The sequence below is a fragment of the Acanthochromis polyacanthus genome, chromosome 4 (genome assembly GCF_021347895.1).
Source record: "Acanthochromis polyacanthus isolate Apoly-LR-REF ecotype Palm Island chromosome 4, KAUST_Apoly_ChrSc, whole genome shotgun sequence".
Taxonomy (NCBI): Eukaryota; Metazoa; Chordata; class Actinopteri; family Pomacentridae; genus Acanthochromis; species Acanthochromis polyacanthus.
The window spans coordinates 44,659,312-44,687,058 of record NC_067116.1 but is presented as its reverse complement, the minus strand read 5'-3'; the positions used below and the strand labels follow the sequence as shown (position 1 = coordinate 44,687,058).

The 27,747-nt window shown below is 39.8% G+C and overlaps 1 protein-coding gene across 1 annotated transcript in view; it reads right to left on the bottom strand.

The window, feature by feature from the left end:
- Positions 1–1,287: 1,287 nt before the first annotated feature.
- Positions 1,288–27,747, bottom strand: part of LOC110961376 (sperm-associated antigen 17-like) — a 33,779-nt gene continuing 7,319 nt past the window's right edge. The window contains 35 exon segments of the mRNA XM_051947597.1: positions 1,288–1,479; positions 1,735–1,795; positions 1,991–2,169; positions 2,803–2,939; positions 4,200–4,258; positions 4,395–4,434; positions 5,435–5,546; positions 5,643–5,736; positions 6,827–6,877; positions 6,956–7,064; positions 7,282–7,333; positions 8,498–8,611; positions 8,877–9,059; positions 11,124–11,272; positions 11,525–11,655; positions 13,279–13,418; positions 13,714–13,899; positions 15,383–15,775; positions 15,954–16,108; positions 17,491–17,605; positions 17,695–17,858; positions 18,480–18,582; positions 18,682–18,839; positions 18,995–19,105; positions 19,247–19,387; positions 20,348–20,462; positions 20,687–20,902; positions 21,978–22,039; positions 22,128–22,237; positions 22,908–23,062; positions 23,406–23,522; positions 23,639–23,676; positions 23,830–24,039; positions 24,853–25,003; positions 25,151–25,255. Of these exon segments, the coding sequence (XP_051803557.1) occupies positions 1,321–1,479; positions 1,735–1,795; positions 1,991–2,169; positions 2,803–2,939; positions 4,200–4,258; positions 4,395–4,434; positions 5,435–5,546; positions 5,643–5,736; positions 6,827–6,877; positions 6,956–7,064; positions 7,282–7,333; positions 8,498–8,611; positions 8,877–9,059; positions 11,124–11,272; positions 11,525–11,655; positions 13,279–13,418; positions 13,714–13,899; positions 15,383–15,775; positions 15,954–16,108; positions 17,491–17,605; positions 17,695–17,858; positions 18,480–18,582; positions 18,682–18,839; positions 18,995–19,105; positions 19,247–19,387; positions 20,348–20,462; positions 20,687–20,902; positions 21,978–22,039; positions 22,128–22,237; positions 22,908–23,062; positions 23,406–23,522; positions 23,639–23,676; positions 23,830–24,039; positions 24,853–25,003; positions 25,151–25,255 (4,575 nt within the window). The 3' untranslated portion in view covers positions 1,288–1,320.

Sequence of the window (27,747 nt, the reverse complement as noted above, 5' to 3'; positions counted from 1 at the left end):
CTGCTGTTTTCCTTGAGCCAAATCTCATATAGTCTCTCAGTAAGGATGGGTAAAATTATGTAAGGACCAACTGTATGTTTGCTCGACATAGACTTGTTGCATCTGGGGCGACAACGACTATTTTTTCCCCCAATTACACAGAAAATTATTTAAATGTATTTCTATTGTTACCAGTTGTTAAGCCTGTGCCAAATCACCTCATGCATCAGTGCTGTGACAACTTATTTTAAAATTCTGAAGTCAGCACTAAATTATGACACAAACCTGTGTATACTTAGCACATACAATTCAAGCTTGCTAAATTCCCAGCAAATATGGTTCACGCATAAAGTATTCGCTTCTGAGAACAAAATGTAAGAAACAGCAGCACGAAATACAAGCAGACCACGGAGTTAGCGCTGATGGCTAACTAGCTAGCTTATTGTCTGCTACAGGACACAACGACATTATTTTCTAAATATACTTGTTTGCTTAAAGTGAACTTGCCACCAATGGGAAAAATAATGTAAAAGTTTATTTAAGTCACAAAACACTCTCCGTCCTCGAACTTCTCCAATAAAGCAGTGGAGGCCATTCTCTCTCCCTTTGCAGCTAATGTATTGCAGTGGATGTATTACAGCTAATGTGTTACAGTTAATACTACAGCTAATGTGTTACAGCTGATCTACTACAGCTAATGTGTTACAGCTAATGTACTACAGCTAATGTGTTACAGCTAATGTGTTACAGCTAATGTACTACAGCTAATGTACTACAGCTAATGTGTTACAGCTAATACTACAGCTAATGTGTTACAGCTAATGTGTTACAACTAATGTACTACAGCTAATGTGTTACAGCTAATGTACTACAGCTAATGTACTACAGCTAATGTGTTACAGCTAATGTACTACAGCCAATGTGTTACAGCTGATCTACTACAGCTAATGTGTTACAGCTAATGTACTACAGCCAATGTGTTACAGCTGATCTACTACAGCTAATGTGTTACAGCTAATGTACTACAGCCAATGTGTTACAGCTGATCTACTACAGCTAATGTGTTACAGCTGATCTACTACAGCTAATGTGTTACAGCTGATCTACTACAGCTAATGTGTTACAGCTAATGTGTTACAGCTAATGTGTTACAGCTGATCTACTACAGCTAATGTGTTACAACTAATGTACTACAGCTAATGTACTACAACCAATATACTTAATTCAAGCTTGCTAAATTTCCAGCAAATATGGTTCACTCATAAGGAACTGATTACTAGGAATTCTTTATTCTAATGAGAAATACAAACGTTCCATCCAAATGCAGCATTTCTTTACGTGTCAAAGGATATTAGCAGTGACAGGCAGACAGAAGATGTCTGTCTCAGTGTTGATGATAACATCCTGGGAGATAAACGTGTTCGGCTCCAGTTCTCCTGTTGGGGCTGCACACATGGCAAACAGCTGAACCTGCAGTTCAACCTGCAAACCTGCAGCCACCTAGACAGACAGTACATTTTATATGTATTTGGAACCCTGGAGGAAATTGAAATTTAGCATTTTCCAGGGATGATGACATTATCTTGCTTTCGTCATGAGAAAACATGGAAAGTGTTAGCAACTAAGGGGAGAAATTCAAACTCTTTCACTATGGTAAAATAAATATCTAACCTGGAAAAAGCTAATTCAAATATGAACAGAACCCTGTAATCATAACACTTTTTTACGTCACTAAACATGCAGATGGAAACTTACAAGCCCGGGCTTGTAGATGACCCGGAGGCCGGTACAAGGAGAAGGCTGTTTTACATGGAACCTGCAGAGACGGATTGAAATAAACCACAAATAGTTACAGATCAAAGCTTTCCCTTTGGATTTGAAGGTGACCCATAAAGTGCCTCCACCTATCCACAGTCCTCATTTCTTTCTGACACGCGAAAAGACGCTTCAGACAAGCTGCAACCTAAATTTGATTGCGCATTGTATATCCATCTATCATCTGGAACTGTACCTGCATGCGTCCACACCCACATTCTTCATCACCACGGTAACAGTTGAAGTTGTGCCGTCCTGCAGCGTACCGAAGTCGACACTCTCTGGGAGAAGCTGGAAGCCCCTCGCTATGGTACTGGGATTAGTAAGAGAAACTGTTCGACATTTCCTCCTCACTGGTTCTTCTACTGTCAAGAACTGGGACATAGGATGCAGACAGTAATGTGTACAGTATCCAGCATGCATGACAGAAATATAGTGTGAAGTGTAAAATACACCCCCTGTCAAAAGTTTTAGGACACTTTGTCATTCAAATAAAGTAGAACCTGTCCTTTTGACAGGGGGTGTATCTACCAAATTTGGTCCACATATGCAGCACATCAGGCTGAACAAAAAAGTCAGTGACAGCCACATTCCAAACCCAACAGGAAGTGAGCTATTTTGTGTTGAATGTCAGATTTTGCCCATTTTTCATTTTTTTCTAGAGTGAACTCCTCCTAGGGGGAAACTCCAATTCACCTCAAATTGGGCCAGTACATACAGGAGGCCTTAATGATCCAAAGTTATTAAAATCTTTTTCCAGAGTCAAAGGGCGTGTCCGTGGCGGCCTCTGGAATTTTGATCCTTCACCATGAAATTTCAAATGCTGTGTAAATGCCCTGAACATGCTCCAATCTGCCTGAAACTTTACATGTATGATCAGAGTCCTGCCCTGATCACATCCATATGATGAAATACACCCCCTGTCAAAAGGAGGACAGGTTCTGCTTTATTTGAATGAGAAAGTGTCCTAAAACTTTTGACAGGGGGTGTACGCGTGTGCTTGTGTACCTTCTGATTTGGTACGGTGTAGGGCTTGGAGCTGAGGATGGAGGCAGGTAGTCTGACTTTAGACTGCCTGGGCTTTCCAGTCACTTCCACTTGAACTGATCTACAATGCTTGGATGAACCCCTCAGACTGCTTTCACCTGGGCATGAATGCATAAACACACACAAACACACAGTAATTCATTCACTTACATGCAATTTTTAGCTCTCAGCTCGTCTTTATACTGGAAAAAAAAAAAGCCCCTTTCAAAACAAGAAAAAAAAAACTTATTTCAAAGAATTTTAAAGTTGAAATAAGTGAAAAATCTGCCAATAGAACAAGTGAAAAATGCCTTGGTAAGATTTCTTGAAATAAGATATGATATTTAGAATAATGAGATCTTAAAATTAGCTGGGAAAACTTATTTTAAGCTCTATTTTACCAGGATTGTCAACCTTAGGTGTCTTAACCCTCCTGTTGTCCTCATTTACGGCACCAAAAAATATTGTTGCCTTGTCTGAAAAAAATCCAAAAATTCAGCAAAAAGAATCCCCCAATTTATAAAAAAAAAAAAAGTAAAACCATCAGGAAGAAAATTCCTTAAATGTTTCCCTAAAAAGTTATATATATATTTTTTTTTAAAAATTCTCAAATTTGGCAAGAAATAAAAATCTAAAAATCTAAAATTTGTAAATCTTTTCAAAAAATGAATAAACATCTTCCAAAAAAGATAAATCCTAAAAATATCTTAAATGATTACAAATATATCAGCAAAAGATCAAATATTTTCTGAGAATATTTTAAAGAAACATTTTTTTAACATTTTTAACTTTTTTCCACCATAAAATGTTTAAAAATTTCCCAAAGAATTGTGAAAATGTGGAAGTGTTCACTGTGAAAATATATATTTTTTCCACATTTTAAAACTTTAAAACGGGTCTATTTGACCCGCAGAACGACACAAGGGTTAAAACAAGATAATTTAAAGATTGTCTGACTTAATGAGATATTTAAGATGCGTTGTCTTAAAACAAGTCCCTCCATCTTGCTGAAATGTCAGTTGAGTGAATTTATCCTAAATCAAGTGGGATGAAATATTTTGACTAAAAATAAGACAAACAGACTTGGTAAGATTTGGAGTTTTCGCAGTGGTTCTGTTCTGTTTGTCTTTGCTAAGTGCTATTAAAGACCAGACGGGTATAAATTATTTTCCCTCCTGATGATGCTTTAAATAAGTCAGACTTGGTCCTCAAAATGTCCCTGCATTATCCGGTGGAGCTCCGGACGGATTTTGCTGTTTAATAGCTCAATGCTTCCTGCTAAAATCCAAACAGTGGTATGAGGTCAAGTCTTGATGCATCACTAGGGACAGTGGAGGACACTGGCATAGGCAAAGAACACAAAAAGGAGTGGAACAAACCAACAGGTGTGGGGTCGGTGGGTCTCTTTTCAGGCGTTCTGCCGCTTCCTGCTGGATGACTGAGAGTAAAACACAAGCTAAGTGTTGTGACGTTGCAAAAAGTGAATGATGACGATAGTTTTGTCCTTCATTTCAAGAACATTCAGCGCAAAATTAAACAGAAAGAAAATGTTGGTAACATCGTTTCATTAGTACCTTGTTGACTGAGAGGGTGTTGGGTTTAATGGTCGTGGGGCTGTAGTGAAAAAACATAATTTGTTACACAGTTTGCATGTTATTTATTTAATTAGACCCTCCAGAAAAACGCGATTATGCGATCGCATGAATTCCCGCATTAATCACCAAAATGCCGCTGATCATGCGGGGGTCAATTATTTCCCAAAAGGTCGCATAATCCCCGCAAAACGGCGCATAATTCCCACAAGAATCTCACATTTCCACGAAAAAAAAAAGATAAATATGCGGGTCCTGCTTGATTTCACAATTTCCGCATAAAATGAGAAAACTATAACCGATATAAATGGAGTTGTGAGTTTTTATGTGACGCCCGGCCTGACGTCATCAGTTCATTCACACACACACTAGAAGCACGAGCTGATGCGGAGCGCGGCGCTCAGAGACGAAAAACCAGAATGGCGAATGCTCAAAGATCACATTTACCTACGAATACTTCAGCCAGAGACCGGGCAAAACAGAACCCAGATTTACTGCACGAAAGTGGGAGGAAACTTTATTGCACCCCATGCAGCATCGTTCTGGAGAACCGAAGAAAATCAACCGTGTTGCAGCACTTCTCCCCAACGAAGCACAGCAAAGGTTTGCTGAACACAAAGGACTCAAACAACAACTCAGTGGTAGCCTAGTAACAGGATGTAGGAGAAGAATCACCTTTTTTCCCAGTTCTTACATATTTCGCATCTTTTTGCATATTTCACAACTATTCGCATACTTTGCAACTTTCCACAATTTCCCCGCATAAAATGGCATAAAAACCCCGCATATTTATTTGCATAATCAAGGATTTTAGCCCGCGGAATCCAAGATTTTTGCCTGCGTTTTTCTGGAGGGTCTATTTAATTTACCATAAATGTCTACAGCTGCTTTATATATTTTAGTTTTACATAAAATTCAGTTCAAGTCAGCGGCAGTGTCTGCGTCCAGAGTCTCATCACAGAGGACACCCTTTAAAATGAGTTTCATTCTAGTAGCCCTTAGTAAATTCTATAATAACTTACTGCTCTCTTGTGGGGCATCTTTCAGGAAGGTGTCAGCGCTGTACGACTTGGGGACTGGTGGCAGATCCATTGATAGCCTCCTCATGTCAGGTATTTGGGGCTCCAGCAGACTCTGGAAAAACAGGCCAACAGTGCTGTGTCTACATTCAACTAAAATGACCCACATAAGACATCTGAATATACTGTACAGCATGCTGACTGACAGTACCTCAAATAATGAAATGTTTTCTGGGTGGAAAAAAGGAACAATGCTCTTCTTCCTCAGAGCCTCCCTTTGAGTCTTTTCCTCACCGATTTCTTGTCTAAAATACACATGCAAGCAGAGAAAACTACCGACGAGTGGATGGCTGACAACGTGAAATCAATGCACCTTTAGCAATGGAAGCACCATCATTTACCACTTTCATCTGTCTCTTAGTAGCACTGCAGGGTCATTCCATATCATTTCAACCAGTGGTCCCCACCTGACCCTCTCAGATTTTGCTAAGTTTTTACATACATTTAGTACATTATATATGATGGGAAAATCCCAAATGTGAATGCTTTATTGTCATTAGTTTCAAAGTTATGGCCATTTGAAGTAGGTAGGGGGTACCCTATTATTGCAGCCAAAATTAAGACTTGAAATTTTCGACCATTTTCAGACTTCTATAACTTCTGAACAACAAAAGACAGAGATCTGAAATTTAAGTTTAACATTAAACATAGAAGGGTTTATAGAAGCAAGTTGTGCTTGGTGTCAAAATTTAGGGAAATTCCTGTAACTTCACATGATGTCTTTTATTTTTTGATACCACCTATCCAACATGCTGATATTGACCTTTGAATCTGAAGGTTGGACAGATATTTTTGATTTTTAGCTGTTCATATTTCATGCATTACATACCATAGCACTTTCATTTTATACAGATCCAATCCTTAGATAGCCACATTATACCACATAAAATCTCTTATGGATATGATGATTAGTTTTTGTGTAATGGGTGGCCAAATGTAGCAGTTTAGAAGTTTCTGATGGATAAAATCGCAACTTTGTCATTCTCTGTAACATGCAATTATAAATATAAAGTAAATATTTTCACATTTCTGAGGGTGCCCTCCTTCCTACTTCAAATGGCCATAACTTTGAAACTAATGACAATAAAGCATTCAAATTTTGGATTTTCCCATCATATATAATGTACTAAATGTATGTAAAAACTTAGCTAAATCTGAGAGGGTCAGGTGGGAAGTTTTCTTAAAATTGATTTCATACGGAATGACCCAGCAGTAGCTGAAGCAGATACTCTAGTTCCACATAATTCTCTTTAAAGGAAAACTGCAACATCCAAACAGAAAACCCTTTCTCCAATAATTACACACCAGTGTGACATGTACATTCATTATGTGTACCTGTATTGTGCGAGTCTTGCAGTCCATTTTGAATCTTTTCGATTACCAATGCTGCAAATGAGAGGAAAGTTTAACATGATATTATTTCAGTTTAAGGCTTACATAAATATCCGGAAATGTCATACACACCATTTTATTTCCTCCAAACTGTCAGTGTCTGCTGTGGCCGTGTCTTCTGAAACGCCTGACGTCTCAGCTGGTGCTCCAACTCCTCGGCTATAGAGGCTGGCTACGTCCACTGTGAATGCATGCAGAGGAATTAGACTTGGTGTTCTGACCTCTTAACAATAAACCAAAACCAAACCGCACATATTACCTAATCAACAGAGAAATATTTCATTTAAAAACGACAGTACATCTGTCATTGTCGCTTCAATAAATCAAGCAATTCCTTTTATGTGTTGAGTATCTAATGCATGCTTTAGAAACAGTGAGTTTCAGAGCCTCTTACCCACCTGAATGCCTCTCATCAGTGGATTCACTTGCATTGTCTTCCTCTGTAAAAGACTACATAGTATAATTAAAATAACTTTGTTTGTGCAGTACTTTGAAAGAAGTTAATATGAAGTAGAGATTAAGATTCTCTACGACCTTTCAGACTGCTATATTCAACAACAGTCACAGCAAAGTCAGCTCTAATTTTCCAGTGATTGAATACATTCCATATATTGGTGAACATCTATTATTATCTATTATTATATGCACTGCAAAAACTCCAAATCTTACCAAGTCTATTCGTCTTATTTTTAGTCTAAATGTCTCATCCCACTTGATTTAAGATAAATTCACTTAACAAGTGACATTTCAGCAGATGGAGGGACTTGTTTTAAGACAATGCATCTTAAATATCTTGTTAAGTCAAACAATCTTTAAATTATCTTGTTTTGAGTTGAATTTTCCAAGAAAATTTAAAATAAGTTTAGCCCTCGTGTTGTCCTGCGGGTCAAATTGATCCGGTTTAAAGTTTAAAAATATGGAAAAATATATATATATTTTCACAGTGAAAACTTCCACATTTTAAAATTTTTGGGGGAAATTTTTGTACAATTTTTGGTGGGAAAAAAAGAAGCGTTTAAAAAGAAGGTTTCTCAAGAACATTCAGAATTTTAAAAAATATATATATTTTTTAATGTTCTTTAAGAAAATATTAGAACTTTTACTGACGTATGTAATAACTTTAGATATTTTTAAGATTTTTTGGAAGATTTTTATTCATTTTTTAACATTTAAAATGTTTAGATTTTTTATTTTTATTTCTTGTCAAATTTGGGATTTTTTTAAATAAAATTTTTAAGGGAAACTTTTAAGGAATTTTCTTCCTGAAGATTTTACAATTTTTTTTTTATAAATTTGGGGAATTTTATGCTGATTTTTTTTTTTCAAAGAAAGGAACGATATTTTTTTGTGCCATAAATGAGGACAACAGGAGGGTTAAGACACCTAAGCTTGACAATCCTGGTAAAATAGAGCTTAAAATAAGTTTTTCCAGCTAATTTTAAGATCTCAGTATTCTAAATATCATATCTATATCAAGAAATCGTACCAAGCCATTTTTCACGTGTTCTATTGGCAGATTTTTTCACTTATTTCAAGGTGAAAGTTCCTTGAAATAAGTTTTTTTCCTTCTTGTTTTGAGAGGGGCATTTTTCCAGTGTGTATGTGTGTGTTTACCAGAATGTGACTGAGCAGACCACTGGCCTGAGCGCTCTCCTCCTCAGTTCGAGCATCTTTAACCTTCATCTCCTCTGATCGCTGTTCTCTTTCCATTAAACTCTCGATGTATTCCTGCAGGCAAAGCCAAGCTCAGCTCAACCTTTGTCACCTCCAAATGACACAGTTTCAGTTATTAAAACAGAATCATTCCGGAACATTTTCATTTTCTTGCTCCCGCATCATTTAATCTTACTGTAGAAAAACTATCCACGCAGTAAAAAAAAATAAAAATGATGAAAATAACTTCGCCTACAAGTGAAACCGACAACAAAAACAGTTCAGGTAAAATATCACGTTACGGGCAGTTTTGACACAAAGCATGATGGATAAGTTTGACCTTGAGTCGTGAGTCTATGGTGTTTTTGAGTGGAGTGGTGAAGGGTCGGTGCTGTTGTATTTGCCTCATCTCCAGGACCTTGGGGCAGCTCCTGACGGGTTGATGCTGCGTGCCAGAACCACCAGAACTCAGAGTCAGGCCTCGATCTAAGTCAGTACCAAAAGCAGGACGTGGACTCTTCTTCTGAAACAGAGAAAAACACAAAAGTAGGAAAATATCACAGTGTTGACTCTGCATGTGCTGACTGCCGCTGCATACATGTACGGTACGTATAGGACTACCTGTACCTCTGCTAGAGGTCCAACAGATCATAATTCACATGGTCCTTCTCAGATCATGGCTTTGAGTCTGGAGTTACTTAAAAAATAAGACGACTGTTGGAGTAAACCGCTTTTAAGGATGATTGCGAGGCAGAATTTTACATTAAATCTAATCTGACAAGGAGCCAGAGATCCCTGATTGATCAATTAATAACTGGAATTCTACCTCTGGCCTTAGAGACCGGAAGGTTCTCACAAATGCCTGAGGAAGAGAGACTCTATGGACTATGTAAATTGGGAGAAACTGAGAGTGAATCTCATTTTTTGTTGTACTGTTCTTTAAATGAGGACCTCAGAAATGTGTTGTTCAGTGAAGTATCTGTTAAAAAGCCTGATTTCTGGTGTAGTGACGATGACAAGATGAAATATTTGTGTCCATATAATGTTTATAACCTGGCTGCATTTGTTTGTAAAGCCTGGAAGAGGCGGCAGACTTTTTTATTTAAATAATGAAATTCTAAAATGTGTTTATTGTGCCTACTGTTTGGCAACTGGCTTGGTGTTTATTTTGGTGTCTTATAAGCCCATGTTAGGGCTGGCATACTGAATGTATGCAAGACACAATAATAAAAATTCATTTATTCACTTAAGTATTACAGTGACATTCATGTAAACATCACTGCAACATCTGCATCTAGATTTAGGAAATCACTTTTTGCCGAGGTGAAAGCGTGTTTTCAGTGCCATTCGTCATTTTTTCTGTAAGCAGAATTATGTAAAGACTACCAGGGGTGGATCGTGACCACTCTGTTAAATTGTGGGACAGGACATTAGCCTTGATAACCAAACTCTGTAATTACCCGTGGACCACATGTGTGCTGAACTGTGTGTTGTTGTGAAGCATGGAGATATGAGATCCCAGAATCAGCCACAAGAGGAAGACTCTGACAGAATAACAGCTGAATAAGGGAACATTGTGATATTATAACCTGTGATTTAGGATCAGATTATGCCATAACCTAATGAATGTGTTTGAACTAACCAAGTGTCTATTAGTCATGTTCCTTAATGTTGAAACAGTGTAAAAATCAGAAGCGTGTCTCACTGTAAAAAGTGATGGTTTGATTGTTTTTGAAAAGTTGTCTTGAGAATCTTTGTTTTTAGAAGTAACCAAGTCGGAACAGCAACTCACTGTGAAAAGTGATGTTTTTGGTTACCATAGAAACTGGTGTTTTTGATAGATTTGACTAAAATGAGGGACTTATGCTTTATGAAATGGGAATGCTTTTAAGAGTTTTGATTACTTAGCTTGGAAAATCCAAACTGAATCTCCATGTAATCTCCTGTCTCCATGTTAGGAGATACAGGAGAGTCAGTTTGGCATTGGGTGAATTGAATCGCGTTTCCCTCCCGGGACAGTTTGGTACGACCAATCATAGCACGGGAGGCGGGAGTTAATGCTGCGTCATCTTCAGCGCCTGGATTACCCATAAAACACCTGCGCACCTCCCGTAACCAAACACAAACATTAACAAAGTTATTCCTAACACCGCTAATCGTTCGGAAGGAGTCTTTTGTTGCGTAGCCTTTTCAAAAATAAGTGTTGTACTTGAGAGTACCCCATGTATTCGCAGATTTTTGTGACAAAAACGGCAGTAATCATTCACCGCGACGCTTTCTCGGCTGCATGCCATTGTTGTTTGGACTACATGGACTTCAAGGTCGATTTGTTTGTGCGTCACATCCGTGTTACGCTGATTGGTTCTTTCTCGTTCAAGCTGCATTCGTTAGCCCCTCCTTTTTGAAATCGTCTCCTGTCATCACAATGCCAGACTGCCTTTATTTGTATTTATATTAATACATAAATAAAGTCAGTCTGGATTTTCCAGGCAATTGATTGCTATGAAACTGAGATGTTTTAGGAAGAGTTTTGACAACTGTTAAACAGTGTGTGTGGATTCATATGGATCGTGGATCCACTACGGACCGTTAAACCACTATTCTTTCCACTGGGGAAGTCGTGCCAGCTGCGGTTTCTGAGGTTGGGAGGGGTGATGTCAGGGTTCTGTTTGCCGAGCAGCCACTGGGACCACACGCTCTGGTGGATGGGCTTCAGGACGGTGATGCCATACTCATCTGGAGCAGCCAGAGACACAAACACATCTATGAACTTCACATCATTATCTGTAGAATAAGATAATTCTCCCTGTTTCTCTTGAAAGGTAACAGATACAAGTAAAGTCAGCATTAAACAGGGAATTATCTGATTTAACACATCAGGGAAACATAGCTAAATAACAAGATAAAACAACTGTTTTCAAATTATCTCCTCTTAACGGTATGTAATGAATATTACATTTCTTAACTTGTAAATATGGAACAGAGCACCTTGTGTATCTGGCAGTGGTTCCTTCAGCAGTGCTATGGTGGGGTCAGAGTGTGCCTGATAGAGTAGTTCCTCTACAGCGCAAGAGCTCAGCAGTTCAGTTCCCGAACCATCTTCATGCACCAGAAATAGCCTGGAAGACATGACCGGTTTGTATGGAGCCAACCATCCACATTGCTCCTGATTCGCCACTCTCACAACTATCCATGTTCTTGTGACAAAATAAAAAAGGTTCAGAGTTTAATCTCAAATTGGAGAAATTGTACATACAGCACCCTCCAAAATTATTGGCACCCCTGGTTAAGATGTGTTCTTTAACTTCTAATAAATTCAGTTTTTTTCTAAATAATATAGGACCACTGTCAGGATTCTGCCTTTTGTTCCTGTTTCTGTTTCCCTCTTGTATTGTCTGGTGTCTCTGTCTCCCTCTGTCTGCTGCTCCCTACCCACTCTGCACCTGGCCTCTGATTGTTTACAGCTGATGCAATCAAGCCAATTCATTCCACCTGGTTCCCCTTGCTAATATTTAAGCCCTGTCTTTTCCTTCAGTCATTGCTGGCTCATCGTCTTGGACTCACCCTGTTTCTGTCTCCGTCCCCTCCTTTCCTCTGGACTGCGCCCGCTCACTGGATTACACTGCTTCCCTGTTTATGGATTACTCCTTTTGGACTCAGTTGTTTTGGACCTGGATTTCAGTTTGTTTTCACCTTCCATTTAGTTTCCTCATGTGTGAGTATTTTGTCCTTAGCCCTGTTGTTTGTTACTGATCCTTGGTCTTGCCACCTCAGTCTCGTTTTCAGTTTGTTGTAGTTTGAGTAATAAACCTTTTACCATTATGCCCGGCGTTTTGTCAACTATGTCTGCACTTGGGTTCACTACATCCCACATCCCTGACAACCACAATGGGGAAAAAAGAGGAAAATCCAACCTTTAATTCAAGTGCATTTGTTCAGTGGTGGAAAAAAAAAATCACACATTAAGAAATAATTCTTTTACATCAAATCATGTGTGCCACAATTATCAGCTTCAGCTTGCTCAGAACAGAGCAGCAAGAGTTGTGCTTCACTGTCCGTTTTACACTAATGCTCATGAGATGCATAAAAAAATAGTCTTGGCTAATGGTGAACACAAAGCTACAAGCTAGTCTTCTAGTGTTTGTACACAAAGCTCTGACTGACGGAGAACCCAGCTTTTTGAAAGAAAGGTTGAGATGCAGGGGTTTTTGTCACAGCTACATGACTCGCCAAGTGACATCCAGGGATCTGGGTGTCCCTGGGTTCAGGACTAACTGCAGGAAAAGAACTATTGCCTGTAGAGGAGCAAAGGCCTGGAACTCACTTCCTTTGAACATCAGAGACAATAATAAATTACTGTATAAAAGGAAGATTAAGTAACTCCTTTTCCAGCAATAATTGTTAGATGTTGTTTTATAGCATACTCTGTTACATTTTATTTTTTTGTTTTTAATAGAATATTATTGTAATGTATGTTTTAATGTTTGGAAAATTTAGATTTTTATGTGTGGACCCCAGGAAGACTAGCAACCACCTGTGGGAGCTAATGAGGATCCTAATAAACAATACTTTGTACAATCCCCTTTTGCCACCAAAACATTACCTAATCTTCTCCTATAATACATTTTTCTACAGTTTTCAGTGTGAGAGTATGCTTTGGCAATAAGAATTGAATTTATTTTAAGGCATCTTAACCAGGGGTGGCAGTAATTATGGAGGGCGCTGTACGCATGGAAGCCCACCTAGGACAATGTTCTCTCTGTTTGTCACAAAGCCTGGCCGTTTGTCTGTCTTCCAGCTCTTCCTCCTCTTCCTCATCATGTTTAAGTGTGCTCGGAGCAGGACTGAAGACTGCCACTGCTATCTGCCCATCGTCCATCACCTGCAACAGAGTTTGTCATTGTTCCCAACATACTCTTTACTGGATGTATGTTGTGTCTTTACTGCCTCTTTCTTTATGTTTTTTATGGTATTTTTAAATTCTTTTGTATAGTTTTTATCTGTTCTGTTGTATTTGTTTTTTTTTTGTACAGTGACCTTGGATGTCAAGAAAGGTGCTTACAAATAAAATGTATTATTATCTTTGTTAAAGCATAATGTTTTTACAGCTTCACTGAGATTTTGAGTCTTATATCTGAATTCTCTCAGAGAAAGATATCTCCCATACAGAAACAGACCTGAAAGCGGTTCCCATCAGGTTCGGTGAGGTCACAGGCCACCTTGTCTGTGTGACTCATGGTGTAAGTTCCTGGTTGGCTAGCGGGGGTGCAACCTTTTGGACTGGGAGTTACAGCTGGATCAGAGGAGTACAGGCATTTTCCGTCACGTTGGATCTGCAGCAGCCCAGCACTAGACGGGAAGACCTTGGTCACAAGTTCACACACAATTAAAACTGGATATCTACAGACAGAAGATAATGAAAAATGTTATTCAGATCTGGAAGGCGCCATTTCTAAGATTTAAGTTTGATTATGGTGCCTGTTGAGCGGAATTTCAGGACGTAGGACTAAATACTACACTTCCCAGAATGCACCGGTAGCAGCAAAGAGGTGCTTGACTTCTGCTCAGTCATCACTGACTACGTTTATATGCCATCAATATTCGGGTTAAGATCAATATTCCGGTTTCTGAAACATTTGGAATAACCCGTTTACATGGAAAAACAGACAGTTACTCCTGTTGTGTGGCGCTGTGCTGCCGCATGTGGGTTTCGTCATGTCTGTTTACCTCTCCTTGTGTATTTCCGGTGGGCCGCGCGCCAGACGCGGCACACAAGTAGTTGCCGGACTCAAAAGACCAAGATTCCTTTTGGATGAAACATGCGCAGAACGCAAACTAATGTTTCTTTCTATGGGGATATTCCGATGCGCGTTTATATGACGAGATATTTGGGTTAGAAAAGGAGTACCCCAGGGGTCTTATTCGGGTTTTTAAAAACCGGAATATGAGCATACTCCGGTTTTTGCGGGTGTTTACATGGCCGTACGCAATCGGGTTATTGCTAATATTCCGGTTAAGAAAGGGTTTTTGACTGCATATAAACGTAGCCACTGACTTAGAGCACCTGGGAAGGACTGGGGAAAGCTCAGTCATTCAGACAAGAAAGAAAGAAGGAAAGAACAAAGGAGACACAAGTCCACTCATGGATTCAGTCCAAAGACACCAACGGTTGGTGAAATATTTGTTTGCTTTCTTGGTGTTCTGAAATGTTTCTTGCTGTGGTCAAGTTTATGTTAACTGCTGTGTGATTGGTTGATGAAAGCACTGCAGCATTTACTTCACTGATTTTATGTCAAATGAGTCTGAATTAAGATATTTCATTTTGAGTTTAGGTAAAGTAAAAATACAGAATATGTATGTTCTGTTAAATGTTAAAACTTTAATAAACTTCACTAAAATGTTGATCATTCGTTATTCAATTTAAAAGGCTTAAAATGTGGACACTTAATAAAAATGACATTCTTTATTTGCTTTAAAAGGCTTAACTGATTGATTCATTTAAATGGTTAATCTGTCAACTTTTTGGTTCTGTGTTTGATGGTGTCAACTTTGTTTCTCTGTCCTTAAAGGTTTACAACCTACTGCAATAAAACGACCAACCAACTAAAAGGAAAATAACAGTTTAAGTTGGAAACTTGAACTGAGTTATCCTGGCGTCCTGTGAAAGAAAAGAGAGGTGGACTTGACAGTGCCATCTGCTGGTCACACCAACAATGAGCAGAACGAGCCTCCAGCAGACATGTCCCGTTTTTCTTCTAACAAAGCGTAGCTTGAAAGGTGCTATTACATGCAAAAAAAACGTCAAACATTAATTTTAAGATGTGATAAATGCTGTAAACCACACACCTGATACTCTCCTCGGTTGGTCCCAGTGATGACAGTTCCATCAGCTAAAAAGATGTGAGCTGTGTGACGCTCTGGGTACATCACTACTGTGGGGCAGCCCTCCTTCTCCACCAGCACCACCCGCTCTTTGGTAGCCCTATCCCCGTTCTTAGTCTCACATTCACTCATCTTACGATTCTCAGTCACGGTCCTGTCAGTAAACACGCTCGGCTTACCATTCTTAGCCGTACTACATCCAGCATAATCACACATTCGTACGCTCTCACTCAACTTCGCATAAGTATGTACAGTGTCCTGGATGTTGGTGATCCTGGTTCCGTCTGCATGTTCTACAATCAGAGAGCCTTCTGGGTTCTTGACAGACACCACCAGATCCTCCCGGGTTACCATCACCTGACACAAAACAGATGCCGACTTAGCAGTAAAATGCATAAAATTATTACGGTGTATAATTTTTCAGACTGTCACATACTGAGAACACAAATGTTTTTGCAGGAATCTTCTAAGTATCATACTCTAACTTTTATAATAACTGTAGTTTTCGTAAGCTATGTTATTCGGTAGTCCTGACCTGATGGGTGATGGGGTCTGTAGCCTTAAAGCTGAGAAGAGAGATGGTGGGTATTTGTTTGTGGGTGGTCCTAACAGTGCAGATACGCTCTCCTGATGGAGCCGTAGTCAACCAGCATCCTCTCTGAGCCTCAGTCTTCTTCTCTGAGTTCTGTTCTGCAGGGACAACACATACAGAGGGAGGACAAGGTGTTAGTGCTGGGCGATATGGAAAAAAATCATTTATCACGATATGGATTATTTTATATCACGATAACGATATATATCATGATATACCACAGTACTACAAGTTTTTTGTGGACCTTCTTTAGGTGGTTTGTTGTGTTGGCATCTGGTGCGGGAACAGTCTTGTAGCATAGTTTGCATGTGGCCGTCTGCTCCGTGTCTGACCTCTTCAACCCAAAATGTAACCAAATCACAGACACATCCCATCTTTTCTATAACAGTGCTTCTTCTTGGGCTGCCTGCGTAGCCGTCTCTGCCTGATGTGACTCCGCACATGAATCTTCAACCTGTTGCGTGTCCATCGTTAGGCACTCATGAGTTACGTAACGTAAAGCATGTCGCAAACCCACGTGAGAATCAAAGAACGTAAAGCAGCGTCATGTGGCGAAACCACAAGACAGAGTTTCTTTGCAAAAAATCTTTTCTAATCTTCCTTATTTTTACTGATATAAACGTAGACTTTGTATAGTGACAAGAAAACATTAATACAATCGTTGCAGGCTATTTAATGATATATTTGCAGTAATAATCAGGGGTGAAAGTAAGCCGGAACGGTCCGGTACTGCGTTCTGGCAAAAGATCTGGTGCCGGTACGCAGTACCGGGAAAAGACCCGGTGGTGGTACGCCGTCCGGCTGCCTGCTATCGACTGTTCACTCAGCAGTATGTGAGTGCGCATGTGTGTGTACTTTCCGTAACACAGCGACTGCTATGGCCAGTAGCAGCCAATAGCAAGTAGGTGCGCTTGATTTATTGCACTGGGACATTTCCACAACTCGTCAATAGACGTCAACAAGCGCGGCTTGCACCGGGACGGGGCGAGCAGTAAATTACACCTGAAATTCCACACGTTCTTGTGATTGGCTGAAAAACTTTAAACTGGATTTACAGCGGTTCTCATCGACAGATGCATATTTTAAATAAAAACAGAGAGAAGCTCTACAAAACAGTCAAGATTTTTTTTGTCAAAGTAATAATGCAGAGGAAAATAACCTCTTTGATTAAAAGAAAAGACAGGGACACTGAAGAAGGGTTACCACAGAAAATCAGAAACTAACTACTACTAGAACTACTTCAGGCCTCTGTGGAAAATCTTTTAGGTGACGTGTTTTCATGTTTAGTTCCATTCTGAGTGTTTGTTCGTGACCTCATGTCTGTTCTTAGAGCCTGTATTCTGGATGTTTATCAGCGTTTCAATTAAAGCAAAAAGTTTACTGTATTTTCAAGTGTTATTAATTCCTACCTATTCCATTGGCCTACAGTAAAATATTAATATGATTTTATTTGTTTGTGTCTGTGACACTTCAGTCTAACCTTTCTTCTTGGCCTCAGCTTCTTGATGAGAGTTTTCATCCTGAACCTCAGAGTCAGAAACCCACACTGGACCAGAGTCTTGGCTGACACTGACTGAACCATCTGCAAACAGCACCTGCAACACATACAGACGGAGAGAATGAGGCTATACTGTTACACTTTAGGTAGAAACCTCTGATGTAGGAGCTCAGCCTCTGTATGCACCTCTGTAGACCCGTCTCTCATGTTACGGATCACGGTTCCCTGGCTGGTGATAATACGGGATAGTTCTTTGGAGAGGGACTTGTCCTGAAGATGCCTCACCTCTTCTCCACTACAGAGAGGATAACTCTGTCGCACCAAAATACCATTCTCTTCCGGTGGTACTCCTGGACAAAGAAATGCACACAAATTATGTATTCAATATTTCAGAATGAATATACAGTATGTGTGAAACATGAACGGGAATATATGAGCTATGGAATGCTATGCAGCCTATTTAAATAAATACTTAAACAGGGCGCACACATTTCAATCACACTTCTAACTAATCACAGATGTACTCTTTCATGGACGACGTGATCAGACACCGACCTTCTGCTGGAATGCATAAGTAGGTAAATTTGCACACAGGAGATGTGCAGCTAGTGTCTAGGAGGCAATGTGGCCGTTTGAGTCTGTCTTTCCTTTCTTATGTTCCAAGGACAGAATTTAATGATCACAGCTTTGTCAGTAGATTGTTTTTCTCACTTCAAAGCACACACGTCGTTCTTTTAAAATTAACCACGATGAAAAACACACCTGTCTATGAATGCAGTCTGTGATTTATCATTTAACAAGAGGGACAGCCTAATGGGAGTCCCTCTTTGCTCCCACATCACCAACCAACACACACCTCCATGTAAATGGGGGATAGCAGCTTGGTTTTTCTTTACAAAGGGAATGGCATCCCTTTACAATCACCTGCTGTGCGTATGAACTGCAAATTCCCAATAAAGTCCATCACTGACCTTGGGCGTCCTCTCGCAGAAACTGCAGCACGAGGCCATTAGGAACTGACGTGCTTAGACTGTTGAACTGACTTGATGGCAATGCTGGCTGGCCTTCACACCCCTTTGACGTACAGCACACACTGTTATTTGAGGGTAATGATATTTCTTTTCAAGATTTTCTGTGTGTGAGTATGTATATTTTTGCACATGTATGTGAAACCTTGGACTCTGGAGGTCTGATCCGGCTGGACGGGGTTTGTGACTTGGAGTGAAGTGACTCCAAGTCTGTTCCCCTGGAGCGATGGATGGAGGAGGAGAGAGGGATGGGATCAACGATGGAGGTCTCTGCAGTTCCCCCTTTTGTTTCCTGGGAACTCACTGCAACATCACCAAAGAGAAACGTTTTCAGTGCTGCCTCTTGTGTGAAGAAAATTTGAACGTGTTTACCCCAAATTGAAATTTTCCACAAGTCAATAAAATTTAAATATGTAGGTAAATACTGAAGGTGAAAAACTGTATGTGTAGTGTAACACCTGTGAGTTCTCCTGTGGGACCGTAGAAACTGTACGAGAGGCGGATTCTATTATCAAGCACTGCTGAGAAGGAGCCCTGCTTTACTCTTTTCATTTCCACAGGCTCTAACACTGAAAAGGACACACACACGCGATTCATTCAGGAATAACATCCAGTAAATAACTGAACAATTTTCCAAGGATGGATAAAATGAATCCTAAAATTACAGAACAGGGACTCGGCCAAGTCTTTGCTGTGTCCTGCTTCTTTACCTTTAAAATCCTCCTTTGGATCTGCAGTTTTTCCGTCTCGAGGCCGAGGAGGAGGCTTCACAGGATCGACAACAACTTGGTTGATGTGCGTGTAGAAGTGATGCCCATCCTTTTTCACATCTACTATCATGAGGCTGGAACCTGGAGTAAAGCATAAAGCATGTGGGATATTACTCAAAATATCTCCACAATGAGTTTTGCTTTATTTTTCCTTGGTTCATAGTATGTTTTTTGTAACAATGTGGCACAGCAAATGCAATGCTTCTGTAGTTATTTCATTTTTTAAACAAATGTGGCAGCCGGAGGGAGATACACGATGTGGGAACTGTTTGACTATTCAGAATAGAGTTGTAATCTGGTTTTCCACACTGATCTCATATTGGATAGGCAAGCTCATTGCTGGTGTGCTGTTTTAAATGTTTGTTTTTCAAATTTATTTAGATGAGAGCAAGTTCATTTGTTCATTAAAATCCCATACAGATACAAACAGGCTTTCTGCAGAAATTAGCCAGTCAAATTTAACGCTTTTTAATGCCATTTTAATGCTATACTTTAAAAATTTTGATGATATGAGAGGTGAATTCAACAAATTCCACTGGTTTGTTTTTCGTAAAAGATGATTTTTAGATAAAAACTGTCCCTACATTTCACTATTTCTGAATCCAGAAACCCCCCCTGACCACCCACAGGCTGCAGTCATTCTCTGAAATCCACATTTTCTAACTATTTTTCGCTAGAATCTGCATTTCTCCATTTCCCAGCTCTCCTCCACCTGGTCCAGCCTGTCAGTCACTTTTAAAACATGCAGTTTTTGGTAACCGTACCCGACCGGCTAGAACAATTATCGCAGTGCTTTGGCATGTTTACGCAGATGCACATATCTGATGAATCGAAGTCTATAATTACATGTTCTTACTGTCAAATATGTTTTCCTGAAATCTGCAGAAAGAATTTTTATAGCCACTGAGAATCAAATTTACTGATTTCTAATGCCATTTAAGGCCTTAATTTTCACAAAATCGACTTAATGACTATTAATGCTTTTTAAAGCCCTGCAGAAACCCTGATTAATGTTTTCCCATCTCAGAGTTGTTTCTCTACCTTCAACAAAGCTGACGTTCTCCACAGTGATTTGCCCTCCATCTGATGGGAAAAGATACTGGAGACAGCCTGACACGTGGACCAACTTTCCATCCATGCTGTAGCCTGTGAAACTCTACACCACCCACACACACGCACGCACGCACGCACGCACGCACGCACGCACGCACGCACGCACGCACGCACGCACGCACGCACGCACACACACACACACACACACACACACACACACACACACACACACACACACACAACATTGATTGACTGCTATCTGAGTCCTGCTATTTATTTCCAAATGAGAACATATGCTGTTATTGGTTTGTAAGTTTGAGCTCTCACATGGGATTCTTCATCTGTCTGGTGCAGATCTTTGTTTTCATCCACAGTGAAAGACTTGGTGGGAGTCTTGGAGCTGTCTGCTGTCTGTGGTCGGCTCTTCTTGCCAGCAGATGAAACTTTACTTTTCTTTTTCTCCTCCTGCTGCTTACCTTTTGCTGCATTCTCTTTTTTTGACTTTTTGGTCGTCTCTTTTTCCTTTAGCCGCAGCTGCTCTGACTGTAATATCACACGCACAGTAAAATAAAATGTCGTTAAAGCACTGAGGACTATAAAGTAGGAGAGTTTGGTTCATGTCAGTTTGATTTTGCTCTATTATTATTTTTTGCAGATGATAAATAAATCCAAATTTTACCTCTGGGAAAAAATAATTACTGGCACTCATCAGTTGGAACTGCTGCAGATATTTCATGTTAAGGGGGAGCTTCACCCGGCCGAGTACTAAAAATGACAAATGTTGAAAGTTTCATATTGCACACACTTTTTAAGATGAGGTATGCAACCTGTACATTGTTAGAGACCTCTAAACACCAACTTTACTGTGAAACCATTTTTTAAAATTTTGAACAACTGGATTGAAATTAAATACTGCTGAATTATTGAACCCAAAATTACATCTTGTATTTGCCCCAAGCAAAGTCTCATGTAATATTTAACATAAAATGATACCAATGCACCACGCAGTACTTTAAGAATGAACCTGTGCACCTATTAGGCATTTTGTCATATTTCACTGTGGTTACCATGGTAATGAAACGAAACAATTGCTACAAAGATTTTCATATATAACTCAGCATAGAATGAAGTTATCAAAAAATGTCTAATAGGTGCATTCTACATAGCCTGTACTAGCAGCATGCCAAAAATGGGAAGTTGTGGTCAAAAGTGTAAGAAGATAAACTAAGGGGCAGTTTATACGTGTCCGAAAATCAAGTTTTGAGAAATCGGCACTTAAAGTTTGTGATTGATGATGACTCATTATAGAAGCAATCAAATAAAAAAATTCATCAGGAGAAAGAATACATGTTTAGGTATATGATAATCATCTTTTTAAAAATTAGACTTTTTCACCCAAATCTATCATTTGAAGGTGAAGCTCCCCCTTAAGTGATCAGTGATGTCTCTGCCACTTTCTAAGAAATATGTGAAGACTGATGCAGGAGTCTGACAGACATCCTACCACACCTGTCGGTAATAAATTTGATGTGATAATTCAAGGGTGGACACAAGTGAAAGAGGTTTATAAATTCCACTTCTAATTACTGTGTGTGTTTGTGTGTTGGCTGGTACTAACTTTAAGGGAGTCTTTCCTGATGATTGGTTCCAAAGTTTCCTCATCCTCCACAGCACATTCTTCTTGTTCAGAAACAAAACAAAACATGTATTTACACAGTGTTAAGCACAGTTACGCTGCCAGAATTCTATAATAACTACGAAGCAGTACCTTTTGGAGGATCAACAGGGCTGTTGTTCTTGTTTTGCACTGCCTCTCTCTTTAACTCATCCTCTGTGACCCAGTTTGAAATTCTATCAGCCACATGTTCAAGATATTTTCTGTGAAAATAATGCAGGAACAATACAAAGTTGCTTGCATGTTTTACATAAAATTTAACATGTACATTATGTAGTTAGGGCTGCACAGTGACGTAGTGGTTAGCATTTTTGCCTTGCAGCAAGAAGATCCCCGGTTCAAATCTCGGCCTGGGCCTGGGATCTTTCTGCATGGAGTTTGCATGTTCTCCCTGTGCATGTGTGGGTTTTCTCCGGGTACTCCGGCTTCCTCCCACAGTCCAAAAACATGCTGAGGTTAATTGGTCACTCTAAATTGTCCGTAGGTGTGAATGTGAGTGTGATTGTTTGTCTGTATATGTAGCCCTGTGACAGACTGGTGACCTGTCCAGGGTGTCCCCTGCCTTCACCTGAGTCAGCTGGGATAGACTCCAGCACCCCCCATGACCCTAGTGAGGATAAAGCGGTGTATAGAGGATGGATGGATGGATGGATTATTTAGTTATTTAATTTGGAGTCAGGCCCATCTTAACACTTCTGTGTGGCATCACTGAGAGGATTCATGTGTCGCTGATGATTTACCAGTTGTACTATGATGAACAACCTCCTCAGTACAGCAGAAATCCATTGTAGTTATCACACAGAAAACTACTACTACTATTACTGTTCATTCTGTGACAAGCAAGCACTTGAAAATTAGAGCTTAAATTCTCACCTGAACCTGACATCAGTGTGAAGGGCCACATTCCAGAACTCTTTAGACTGACGCTGAGGACTCATGGGATTGTGGCAGAAAATGTACAAGATGCTCTTGTGGCTTCCTCTGAAGGTATCCAAGCAGCGATATTCCTCTGAGGCTGACTGAAGCACCTACAAATACACAAATTAAATATCAAAATCTAAACCTTTAACCAAAAAAACGTCTGGCTCAAATGATATTAAAACAGCAAAGTATGCCTTTTTACTTCTCATATTGCAGCATTGTATAACATTAAGCTCGTGTTGTTGGGGCTATAATCAAGTCATGCACTGACAAATTTCACAATAAAGGCCCACCAAAAAGCTTAGTCTTTGCTGTAAAGTAATATGCAATACAGTTAATCTGGTACCAATTATTGTGGTTGAGCATAAATTATATGATATCAAGATTACACTAATGTATATTATATAACACAATTAACATATTTAACAAGACAAATAAACTTTAACTCACCTGTGGAAAAATGGTGGCATCATGGTGCTCAGAATAATGCCAATCAAGCAGAGATCTCAGCCTACAGCTCTGCAGGTCAGATAACTTCAGCTGACTGCACACTCTCCCACTGAAATGCTGGAGAAAACATGCAACATTGTTGGTGAAAAAAAAAGAAAGAAAGCTTTTTATGTTTTTATGAAAATGCACAAAAAATTCATGTAGGGACATAAACATAAGCATACAAACAATACCTCTGTGTTACCTGGGTCTTCAGTTAGAAATGTTGGACCTGTAGGGGGAAATAAACAAACAGAGGGATGGAGGTACATAATAACACTGTCATACATACAGCTGGAAACTTTTTACAGTTAGATGAAAATTAATGGGTGTAAACCTGTGTCATAAAATCACAATAAATGAATTAACGAGTGGAGTTGGAGACCTTCATTCTGCAGATTATGAAGCTGTTGTTTTGCATAGGATGTTGGGTTGTCCCAGGGGATTACTGAGGTCTGCTGCTGTGCTGGGTCCAGTGTTCCCAGTGGTCGAGCAGCATTCACTAACACACCCTGCTGATCCAGTCTGCTCAGCGGCATCGTCTCAAACACACTCTGATGACACAGACGCTCCACCTCCGGCCATGACACCGTCTCTACAGGGTATCATTACATCATACTGTCATTTGGAAGTAAATAAATCAAGAAAACTAAAACTGACCAACATCTCACAGCAAGTAAGTACACCGACAGTCATTAGAAACTTTGAGACCATATTTTTCAACATAATTTTCATTTTGAAGCCCCAAACTGGATTTTCTTCATATGAATCATTTGTTTAGCATATTGGCATACAGAAACAAAAATCTAAAGTTTCAAGAATGATTTCAAAATAAAGAATTTCACAAAAGAAAACGGCACCTGCCAAACACAAAGTCACAGCAGTCAATACCGAGTACGGCCTCCATCTGCTTGGATGCAGGCAGCAATCCGTCGGCGCATGCTTTGGACCAGGCTTCTGATTGTGGGTTGGGAACAGCCCATACGCCTGGATACATCACTGTAGCTCAAAGCGGCCTCCACCATACCCAGTGCCCGGAGACGTTGTTCATGTGATAGACGCGGCATGATGCTGTTCACTGGACTAACAATGGTGGCCTTTTTTGGGCCTTTATATAGGCCTTCAAAACCCATTCTCACATTGTGCAGATTCTCACTGAGTATTGCTTGGTGTGTATTTGGTTCACTTTTGCAAAGTGACCAACCCATGTGCAATGAATCATGACAAAATGACAACTCATCATTATCTCAACTACCAGGGCACTAGATCATCAGTAAATCCACAATGAATAATTACAACCCCCCTACAAGTAGAATTCTGCCTACATTTCTACCTCAAAGGTTCTATTGACTGTCAGTATATTTAGACTGATACTGTTGAAGCTGCTCAGCAGATGACAGGTTCTGACCATCTGTGCAGTAGTGCTGTAGCTGTTGTCTGATCGACATCCAGCAGGAGTTGCTGTTCCTCTGCTGAGCTACCGACTCAATCAGCTCCCACACTGGAGTCATCTTCATCATGGACAGCTCCACCTTTGCTGGATCCAAACCTTGAACCTCCTAACAGGGTCACATGCACGCACACAAACACATGGTAGACCTCTCTAAAACAAACTGGCAACTCCTTGGTCTTACATGCAAATTTAATTTTGACAATGCAAAAGTCAGCTTAATGTCACTGTTAACATTTTTTAAAAACCTACTTACATTGATGTCCCTTAAGCGTAGAGCCCTCTCATCATGGTGTCTGATAACCAGAGACTGCTCAGACTTCTTCTGAGTCTTCCTTGCTCCAAACTTCTCCACTAGCCTCTAACACAAACGAAGATGAAGACACGGAGACAAACTAATGAATTCCATACTGTGAATAAAACAGAAAACTCTGGAGTCATAAGAGAGACTCTTGATGTTTAGAATTACAGTATATAAATACTGCATTGACATATCCCATAAAGCATCAGGGACGCAGACACAGGCGGGCTGAGAAAGAGGGAGCGACCCGATATTGGAATAAAAAATGTGACACTGAAGTATAACCATGTAACAAAGATCTGTGCAGTATACACTTAAATAAATTAGTTGGGGAGCTAATATTTACAATTCTACAATTTCATTTAGCAGACGCTTTTCTCCAAAGAGACGTACAACACAAGCAAGAATTCAGACATAAGGAAAAACCTGTAGTAAGTACAGAAAGTGCTTCAAGTGCGATTGGTCAAAGGTGTTGCCATCAAGTTGCAGAAGAATTGCCAACCCCCCCCCTTTTTTTCCTTCAACTTTGTCAGCGCTAAATAAGTGCTGGGTTTTGGACCACCTGACTTATTCTACCCCTAAGGTGGAGTCAGATTAAGTGCCTAGGTGTTCGCTGAACTATTGAGTCTTCAATTGTCTCTTAAAAGTAGAAAGGGACTCAGCAGAACGCACAGAGTTTGGTAGTTTGTTCCACCAGTTGGGAACAACAGAGGAGAAGAATCTGGATAGAGATATGGAGCCGTGCTGGGCTGGAAGCACCAGGCGTCTCCAGGAGGAGAGTTTTGAATTTGATTCTGGCTGCAACTGGAAGCCAGTGAAGGGAGATGAACAGGGGAGTGACATGAGCTCTTTTGGGCTGGTTGAAGACCAGACGTGCTGCTGCATTCTGGATCATCTGTAGAGGTTTGACTGTACATGCAGGGAGACCTGCCAGAAGAGAGTTGCAGTAGTCAATGCGTGACATCACAAGAGCCTGAACCAGAAGTTGTGTGGCCTGTTGGGTCAGGAAGGGTCTGATCTTCCTGAAGTTGTAGAGGGCATAACGACAAGATCGAGAAACTGAGGCCACGTGAACCTTAAAGGTCAGCTGGTCATCAATCATGACACCCAGGTTTCTGGCTGAGTTTGTGGGCACAAGAAGGCTCGAGTGAAGTTGGACACTGATCTGATGATAGCTCTAAACAGCAGGTTAATGACAGCTGTGATAGCTGGAGTTGACTGGGGTCCTGAGCATTATGCAGGACCCGTCATCCTGCTCATGCTCTCTTCTCTTACCTGCCATCGGGGAGACGTCTGTGCTCCCTACAAACTAAGACCTGTAGATCTAGAGACAGTTTTTATCCTAAGGCGGTGCGGCTCATGAACATTAGCCTGAAGAGGCGCTGATAACTTTTATTGTTTGTTGGTGTTGTGTTTTTAAATTGTATTTATTATTTTTATTGTATTAACTTGCAGAGAGTGTGCCAAGGGCAAACCATTTTTCATTGCTTATGGTACTTTGTACCCTAATGTATATGACAATAAACTAAACTTGAACTTGAACTTGAATAAAAAAAATTGAGAAAAAGGAGTTGCTAAGAGATTTGATTTAATAGATGACTGAAGATCTTTATCTGAAACATGAGAAATTAAGTTATTTTCATTTTTCATACATTGTTCACTCAACGTTATTAACGCATGAGGTCTAAGGGGACAATTCCAGTTTATTTTAACCTGCTAAAGTCAAGTTTGTTCGTGTAAATATATACGGAAATACGTGATTATGCCACTATAGACTAGTGTGTATTAAGTAGCTCAGTAGAGGAAAGGAACATATACGATGAAACCTATCAGAGGATACTACAAGTGTTGTAAATGTTGCAACTATAAGTAAACTTTAAAGAGTTTATTGCATGCAGAGATATAGTTCAGAATGACTGTTCCCTATACAGTGAGGGTTGCTTTATTAACATTTAGAATAACTTATAACATCCACAAAATACGTACTGTATATCTGTGCAATAAGCATCGACTACAATTTATCACATGCTGCAGTCCCAGCCACTCTCTACTTTGATTACAGCGCCATCTAGCGGACATACGCTGGTAGGTATTTGTGGTGCAGGTTCTTACTGTAACAGCGTGCAATGAAACAAGATTTCTCTTGACAAGTAAGTTTATATTAGTAATTTACATATATTTATATTTTTGTGTGCATAGCTAATATTTTCTCATACATAGAGCTTAAATTAAATGTAAACCCCACAAAAAAGACACAAGTTTCATCAGGTACTTAACTAAAACATAAACAAATCATATTTTAAGAATACGTTCTTCGTGATGGATGACATTCCTAAGGTTGTATGATAACTCAGCCATGGGGTAAAAGAGAAAATGTCAGGTTTATTTCATTAAGGGTCTCATGAACAGTCACTTTAATTCGTGCGTTTTTGTTTCGTTAACCTAAAAAATGTGTTCAAGTAAAAAAAAACAAGAAAGAAAGAGGCAAAGAGGGCACAGATTTCCTCCCACGTGTTCTGGCCGCTGAAAGAATGAAGCATTTCACCCTCCCC